The following is a 9,219-nucleotide window of genomic DNA, read 5'->3' as shown; positions in this document are numbered from 1 at the left end:
TTATGAGTTTTCCTGAAGCGAACAAATGTAGTGTCTTCAAAATCTGACTTAATAGTTTATGAGTAATTTAAGACAATAAAGCTTGTAAAATCTATTTCCTAGAGCCTTAAGGCAAACAGAAACAGAAATACAACACAGTTCAAAAGACCATCTAATGAGGATCGTTGATCATCCTCATCTTACAAATGTGTTAACGATTACATGATTCACAGTGATAAAAAAATTTACATATCTGCATATTGTACTTTTATTAGTTCACACGATTCACAGTGGTCAAAATATTTTAAATGCCAGCATATTGTACTTTTATTAGTTCACGCAAATAAATAACGTCCTTTACACTTCAGCACTATCTGCTCCATTTTACAATCAGGGTGTTGGGTATTTTTTGGTAAGTGATACCCAAATCCCCTAGGCAATGATGAAAATCGAGGCCAGTTTAACTTCATAGGCTATAAACCTAATATTGAAGAACATATTGGACCCACACCACAATTGATGTAACCTAATTGTGTTGGGTATTTGGAGGAAATCAGCCCATTGGGCTAGATGCTCAATACCCGACTATGGAGATAAATGAAATCACAAAAGATAGAATTGGTTGCAAATAATTATCTCGTGATAATTATCCTATCCCTACTATTTCTGTTGGACTCAAATTTAAACTTCCCTGTTATCTTGGAGATTTGATTTCCCTCGTGATAATATACAAGAGTTTTATATATCCAAAAAACTCAACCAATTTAAAAAGAGAGAGAAGCTGGCTGCCTTCTTCTTCTTAGAGTGAGAACTTTTCTACAAAAGAATAAAGAGACTTCCTTCTCTGTGAAAACCGAAGTCGACCTTTGTGGTGTGCCTTTGTGTGCCTTTTCTTCTTCGTGAATGAAAAAGTCTCCCAATTGAAGTTACCTTTGTGGTGTTGGGTCGAAGATTTCTGAGCCGGATTTAAAAAGGGGGATTTCGTTTCATTTTCTTACATTAAGTTTCAGTTTCTGCATTTCATTTAGTTCACTGCTTCATTTTGGTTTCTTGAATTCCATTACATTTATTTGATTTAATCCTTCATTAATATTTGTTGTGTGGTTGCAGATTGGATTAAAAACAACAAATTGGTATCAGAGCTTGGTGGTGGTGAAAATCCGGCCAAAAACCGACCAGAAACCGGCAGAAAAGTAGAAAAAACGGACTGCCCAGTTTTTACACTAAAAACCGAACCTGCAAACGCGTTTTCCCGTCAATCCAGAAGTCCATTGGTGAAACGGAGACCGGGGTTGAAACGTGCAGGCGAAGGCGGTGCTGGGTGTTCGGCGCGTGATTCAGGCGGCGGCGCGTGGAGATTCCGGTGGAGGCGCGTGGAGGCGCGTGGAGCCGATTCCGGCGAAACTGTCTTCAGGCAGTTTGTTCCTCTTGTCATTTCTAACATTTTTCGTGTTGAAAGTTTTCTGTTTCAGGTTACGTAGAAAAAGTTGGACGATTTTGCCCTTGGTGGTCGCTGGTCCGATCTGCAGTACATTTACTGAATTACTTTAGGCCAAGATTGCGGTCCTAAAGCAGTAAATTCGCATCTCTCGTAGCTTACGGACTCAGAAAAGTCCGCTCTGGTAAATTGGCTGAAACTTTTAAATTATCGTAATAGCAGATCATCGTGTGGGGTGATCATTAGGATTGGGGGTTGTCATTGCTTGGCAACCATTGCTTGATGCTAGAATCTAGGATTACTTGCCAATATTTGTTTAACTTCTAAGTGAAATTATTTATTGTGTTTAGAATTTGTTGAACGTTGTTGCGTTTTAAATCTCATATTATTTAGACTTGTACCCGGACTCCTATTCTAGTTTCTTCCCTTGACTTGAGAACGTGATTCTCACGAAATCCTGAGGTTCTAGAAATAGAGTATTATTGTGAAACCATAGGATTTCTTGTTACTTTGTGTAATCTGTGTGACCTGTGATCTTTTACATATCGAATTTTGTGTTCTGTGCATTTTTGAGTAAGATGTCGACACATCACTTTGAGTTGGGTGTCTTTAATGGTAAAGGAGATTTTTCAATTTGGCAACAGAAAATGAAAGGCATTCTTGTTCAACAAAAAGTTTCTAAAGCAATTGATGATTCTTTTCCTGCAACTTTGACTGATGAAGAAAAAGAAAATTTGGATGAATTGGCATATACTTCTATAATTTTACACTTGTCTGATGCGGTATTAAGAAAAGTTGGTAAATTAAAATCAGCTCAAGAACTTTGGGAAAAATTGGAGGAACTTTATGTTTCTAAGTCCACTCCAAACAAACTTTTTCTACTTGAAAGTTTTTTTAGTTTCAAAATTGATTCTTCAAAAGATTTGGATGACAATTTAGATATTTTCAATAAACTTGTGCAAGCTATCAATAACTGTGGTGAAAAAGTATCTGAAGAATATAAGGCTATCATTTTGTTAAATGCTATACCTAATACTTATAGAGAGGTTAAAAGTGCTATTAAATACGGGAGAGATACTTTAACACCTGAAATTGTCATAGACTCGTTAAGAAGTAAAGATATGGAATTGCGAGCCGAAAGAGTCGAGAGAAAAAGTGGTGAGGTTCATATGATGAGAGGTAGGTCTCAGTCTAGAACTCATGATAACCAAAGTGGATACGCATTCGGTAGTAAAAAGAAGAGTAGAAGTTTATCTAGGTCAAAAGGTAAATCTAAAGGTAGAAAATGCTATGGGTGCGGTAAAACTGGACATTTTATTAAAGATTGTTATGTTGAGAAAAACAAACAAAAAGAAAAGGTTCACGATGAGGCAAATGTTATTACTTCGTTTGATGAATGTTGTGAAATATATGTGTTATTGAACTCTGAACCTACTGAAGTAAATCTGACTGTGAAATCACATTTAAATGAATGGATACTTGATTCTGGTGCATCGTTTCATGTTTCATCACATAAAACTTGCAAGAATCTGAAAGTGGACATGCTATTCTGTGCAATAATCATGCATATAAAATTGCTGGAATTTGTGATATCACGTTAAAATTTAACACTGGTAATGTGCTTAAATTACATGGAGTTAGATATATTCCTGAAATGGCTAGGAATCTTACTTCAGTAGGAGCATTAGAAACTGATGGTTTTTCTGGTAAAATTGGAAACAACATGCTGAAAATGATTAAGGGTGCTCTTGTCACATGTAAAGGTATTAAAAGAAATGGTATTTATGTGACTGCTGCTGAAATTATTAAAAATTCATCTTCCTCTATAAATTTGACCAACAAAGATGACACACACAAGTGGCACAATAGATTAGCTCACATAAGTATTAAAGGACTTAAACTGCTAAATGATAAAGGTGTATTTAGAAATGACTGTGTGTCTAATATGCCTTTTTGTAATCACTGTGTTCTTGGAAAACATCATAAATTGTCTTTCTCATCTGGCATGCACAAAACTACTAAAGTTTTGGAATATATTCATACTGATTTATGGGGGCCATCTACTAATCCTACAATGGATGGGAATAGATATTTTTTGTCCATAATTGATGATTTTTCTTGTAGAGTGTGGGTTTATCTGTTAAAGGATAAAACTGAAACTTTTAAGTTTTTCAAATTATGGAAATTGCAAGTTGAAACTCAAACTGGCAAAAAGATAAAATATTTAAGAACTGATAATGGCCTAGAATTTTGTAATAAAGATTTTGATGATATGTGTGAAAAATGTGGAATTACTAGACATAAGACTGTTCCTTATACACCTCAACAGAACGGTGTGGCTGAACGTATGAATCGTACTTTACTTGATAAAGTTAGATGTATGATGTTGAGTTCTGGTATTCCTAAATCTTTTTGGGGTGAATCTGTTATGACTGCGTGTTACTTAATTAACTTGACACCTTCTACTGCATTAAATGGTGACACTCCACATGAAAAATGGTATGGTAAATGTGCTGACTATACTGTGTTAAAAACATTTGGCTGTGCTGTTTTCTCTCATCAAAACGAGGGAAAACTAGAACCTAGAGCTAGGAAATGTGTTTTCTTAGGATACCCTGAAGGAGTTAAAGGGTATAGGCTTTGGGATAGAAGTCAAACTGGAGTTAAGATCATCGTAAGTCGTGATGTTACATTTAATGAGTCTGAAATGCCATGTTTAAAACTAGATAGTGACACCTTGAGAGAAAAACAGCAAGAAAACACTAGTGATGAATCTCATGAAGATTTAAGGTCTTTAAGTGATAAAACCCCCAACACCTCAATTGAGGTGGAGCATCAAAATCTTGAACTAGAAGATAATCAGGATGAACATATTGAGAGAAATGAGGTTATAGATGAATATCAAGAGGAGCAAAACCCTTTCTCTGATTACCAGTTAGCTAGAGACAGAATTAGAAGAACATATAGGGTGCCTCAAAGGTTAGAGTCTGATTTTGAACTTGCTTATGCTAGTTATGAAGAACTAGTTGATAGGGAACCAAACACGTATGAAGAAGCCTTGAGGAGTGAACAATCTGAGGATTGGGTGAAAGCGATGAAAGAAGAGATAAGTTCCCTCGATAAGAATCAAACATGGGAATTAGTCCCAAGACCTAAAAACAAGTCTATTATTAGGTGTAAATGGGTCTTTAAAATTAAGGAGGGAATTACCAAAGGAGAGAGTTTAAGGTTTAAGGCTAGACTTGTAGCCAAAGGATACACACAAAAGGAAGGGATAGATTATAATGAGATCTTTTCTCCAGTTGTTAAGTATACCACAATTAGGACTATGCTTGCATTAGTTGCACATTTTAATTGGGGACTTGAACAACTTGACATTAAAACTGCTTTTTTGCATGGTGAACTTGATGAAAAGATTTTTATGGATCAGCCTAAAGGTTTTGAAAATAAACAAAAATCTGATCATGTGTGCTTTCTTAAACGCTCTCTGTATGATTTAAAACAATCTCCCAGACAATGGTACAAACGTTTTGATTCTTTTGTTAAAACTGTTGGTTTTAAAAGGAGTGAATTTGATCATTGCTTATACTATCAAGGAAATGCTAAAAATGATAACTGTGTGTTTTTATTGCTATACGTGGACGATATGCTTTTAATTGGTCCCAACTTGAAATTGTTAAATGATATAAAAATGACTTTGAGTAATGAATTTGATATGAAAGACCTTGGTAATGCTAAAAGAATTTTAGGCATGGAAATCCAAAGAGATAGGTCTAATTCAATTTTATCTTTGCATCAGACTCCATACATCATGAAAATCTTGAAAAAATTTGGCATGAATGATTGCAATCCTATTACATTGCCTTTAACTAATCACTTTGTATTATCTAAAGAACAATCACCTGCTAATGAAGAAGAAGAGGAATATATGAAAAATATTCCTTATACCAATGCCATTGGTTCTGTGATGTATTTAATGGTGTGTACTAGACCTGACTTAGCATTTGTTGTTAGTACACTTAGCAGGTATATGTCCAACCCTGGTCCTAAACATTGGGAAGCCTTGAAATGGCTGTTTAGGTATTTGAAAGGAACATGCAATATTGGCTTGATATATAAGTTTAGTAACGAAGAAATAAAATTGAAAGGATTTACTGATGCTAATTATGCTGGTGATAGAGATAATAGGAAATCTACATCTTCCTATGTGTTTACTTTGTGTAATTCTTGTGTTAGTTGGAAATCTCAACTTCAACATGTTGTTGCTTTATCCACTACTAAATCAGAATATATTGCTGCTACTGAAGCCTTTAAAGAATCTTTGTGGTTTAAAGGTGTATTAAATGAACTTAGTGTTTTTGATAACAATGTGACAATATATTCTGATAGTCAATCTGCTATTCACCTATGCAAAAATCTCGTCTTTCATGAACGTACTAAACATATAGATGTTAGATTGCATTTCATTAGAGATATGGTTTCTCAAGAACTGGTAAAACTTGAGAAAATCCTTTCAGAATATAATCCTGCAAACATGGGAACTAAAGTGCTCCCATTAGTAAAATTTAGAAGCTGGCTTGATCTTCTAAACATTGGTTCGAACTTGTAAGTTCTTTTTTCTTTAAGTTATTTGTTATCTTATCTAACTTGCAGGATGATTTGGTATCAAGGTGGAGATTGTTGGGTATTTTTTGGTAAGTGATACCCAAATCCCCTAGGCAATGATGAAAATCGAGGTCAGTTTAACTTCATAGGCTATAAACCTAATATTGAAGAACATATTGGACCCACACCACAATTGATGTAACCTAATTGTGTTGGGTATTTGGAGGAAATCAGCCCATTGGGCTAGATGCTCAATACCCGACTATGGAGATAAATGAAATCACAAAAGATAGAATTGGTTGCAAATAATTATCTCGTGATAATTATCCTATCCCTACTATTTCTGTTGGACTCAAATTTAAACTTCCCTGTTATCTTGGAGATTTGATTTCCCTCGTGATAATATACAAGAGTTTTATATATCCAAAAAACTCAACCAATTTAAAAAGAGAGAGAAGCTGGCTGCCTTCTTCTTCTTAGAGTGAGAACTTTTCTACAAAAGAATAAAGAGACTTCCTTCTCTGTGAAAACCGAAGTCGACCTTTGTGGTGTGCCTTTGTGTGCCTTTTCTTCTTCGTGAATGAAAAAGTCTCCCAATTGAAGTTACCTTTGTGGTGTTGGGTCGAAGATTTCTGAGCCGGATTTAAAAAGGGGGATTTCGTTTCATTTTCTTACATTAAGTTTCAGTTTCTGCATTTCATTTAGTTCACTGCTTCATTTTGGTTTCTTGAATTCCATTACATTTATTTGATTTAATCCTTCATTAACATTTGTTGTGTGGTTGCAGGTTGGATTAACAACAACAGGCCGCCATCACCAAGCTCTCGTCCTTTTTCAAGAAATCCACTCTTCTTTATCTCATTCCTTAGACCCTTTCATTTTCCCTCTCGCCCTCAAGTCCTGTGCATTCCTCCACTGCCCGCTATTCTTATAGCATCATGATTAAGAGCGCGCGCGCGCACAAACTTACGGATGAGCAATGAAAGAGTGATTCTTCGAGTCCCAGCGAAAGGGGCAGACACCGAACTGTACGACAGCGAATTTCTCGGCGGAGTCTTTGACCTTGAGGTACCGGATATCGGACCGGTCGAACTCGAATGACTCTCGCCATGGGGCACTTGTAACCCCCGTCATCTCCAAGTCGATAGACACGAAGTCGGCTTCCCTAACGTGACTCCGAAGCTCGGCTAGCGCCGGTTCGAAGTTGGACTTCGTCACATTCTTTAGCGCCAAGTCGGAAGAATTGGAAGAAGTGCATAGAGAGCGGTTGGATGGGAATAATTGGGTTCCGTTTCGGGCTTGGGCCTCAGTCATGGCCCGAACCAGAAAGTACTTCTTCATCCTCTGCTTCTCATTTCAGAGCTTCTGCCTGATGCAGCAGGGATGTAGATGATTTCTCCCTAGGGCACCGGTGATTACGTGTCACTGTAATGAGCGTGAGACACGAATATTTCGTGCACCTGCCGGAAAAACCCAATTTTTCTAATGGGAGCGCTGTAGCCTAATACCCTTGCGTGGTAAATTAGGTCTGCATTTATTATTACCTTATTTCTGAGATTCAGAATTCCAAATTTATTTTGCATAGACATAATTCCAAGTTTTGACTGAAATGGATGCCTACAAATTCGAGTTGTGACCCAATTGACACTTTAATGCCACTTCAAATTGCACTCACGGCACCAAATTGCAAATTATATTTAAAATCAAAGTATGTTATTTTCACTTGGGACTCAGATGAAACTTCAATGCAACTTCGAATTATAATTTACACTCAAAATCATCAATTGGAGTTATAATTTCCAGTTGTTGATGATTATTTGCATTATTTTGAATTTCGATTTTGAGAAAATTTTGGTAATAAAAGAATTTTATGAATGATTTTAATTTTTCGGTACCTCAAAATCAGTAAAAGTAAGACGGATAGAAAAGTGAAAATTACATCCACACATGTTTTTTAACTCCTCAATTTAAAAATCAAATTTAAAAACTTTTAATTAAAAAATTAGGGAATAATTCAATCTTTAAATCTTTATAATAATATTATAAAATTTAATTAATCTACATTTCCACCCCCACCTAATTTAACTCTCAAACTCTAAATCATTTTACAAACTTCTCTCTCTCTCTCTCTCAATTCCAGCAATCGCGAGGATCCTCTACCCGTGCCGCTCTTGCAGATCTGCTTTCCTTCGTGGAGTGCCGATATTCATTCTTTCCTCCGCGTTGCTACAGATCAGTGAATGTGAAGCAGCACAGTGCGAGAATTCGTGATGGACGCTGCGACCACGCATAGTAGCATTTGTGTGATTTTTATGGTGGATTTGGCAAAAAACGCAGCTATGCCAATTTTTTTTGTGCGTTTGGTATTTTCTTCATCTTCGATCTGCTTAGCGGGGGTGGTTTGTTGGTGGTTGTTTATGTAAATGTTATGCCCTAAATTCAATCGACTTCGAATATAAACACTTTTAATATATAGTTGATACGATTTATGGCAGATCCATAATTTAATTAATTAATATTCAATTGAATTAAATAATGGAGTCCGTAGGTTTAAATCTTAGTAATTTGTTAATCACAAGGAGTTGTGATTATGAGATACAAATTAGATATGATTGAATCTTAAATTATCCGTGATCGTAAGTAATGACGAGATACGGATATTGTTATTACGGACAGGCCATCACATATGACATTCTTATGAAGTAAGTAGTTGATCTCACAAACTAAAGTGTGGTAACACTTGAATGAATACGTTGATGTTTTGTTATAAAACAAAATATTGGAGACCCGTTGAGAGATTCCACGTGGATAACTATTTGAGTGTCAGTGGTTAATCTCTAACGTTCGATAGTGAGATTGGTCATTTGACTTGAGGTCGTCATATTCTCTTATATGGAGACAATTATACTTTGACGGTGTTGGATGTTGCTCTGCCAAGGGCTGCTAATACAGCATCGTTCAGATATGTCAAGAATTGTATGTGTTTCGCGCGGGTTAAGTCGCTAACAATTAAAAAGGATCAGACGATTGTGTAAGGGACGAAACCTCTTGAGACAAAGTCCCAAAAAGGGGTGTTCTTTTATTGGCGATAAACTTTACAATTGGGAATGAAAAACAACGTGCCTCCAAGGGGCGCAAGCACACGAGTTACAGAAAGAAAAGTGTTTAAGTCTAAAAACTAAGGAAATGAAAATTAC

The 9,219-nt window shown here is 36.0% G+C and overlaps 1 protein-coding gene across 1 annotated transcript; it reads right to left on the bottom strand.

Annotated features, from left to right (window-relative positions):
* Positions 1–6,950: 6,950 nt before the first annotated feature.
* LOC111395824 (poly(A)-specific ribonuclease PARN-like) lies at positions 6,951–7,594 on the bottom strand. Its single transcript, XM_023021997.1, has one exon. The coding sequence runs from the start codon at positions 7,361–7,363 to the stop codon at positions 6,989–6,991; it is 375 nt and encodes a 124-aa protein (XP_022877765.1). The 5' UTR covers positions 7,364–7,594; the 3' UTR covers positions 6,951–6,988.
* Between the last annotated feature and the right edge of the window lie 1,625 nt (positions 7,595–9,219).

The sequence above is a fragment of the Olea europaea genome, chromosome 6, assembly GCF_002742605.1.
Source record: "Olea europaea var. sylvestris chromosome 6, O_europaea_v1, whole genome shotgun sequence".
Classification (NCBI taxonomy): domain Eukaryota; kingdom Viridiplantae; phylum Streptophyta; class Magnoliopsida; order Lamiales; family Oleaceae; genus Olea; species Olea europaea.
The sequence above is the reverse complement of the archived record's forward strand: the minus strand, read 5'-3'. Positions and strand labels throughout refer to the sequence as shown.

Coding starts and splice junctions, on each gene's coding strand:
- LOC111395824 (XM_023021997.1), bottom strand. CDS start 7,363: ATGAAGAAGTACTTTCTGGTTCGGGCCATGACTGAGGCCCAAGCCCGA.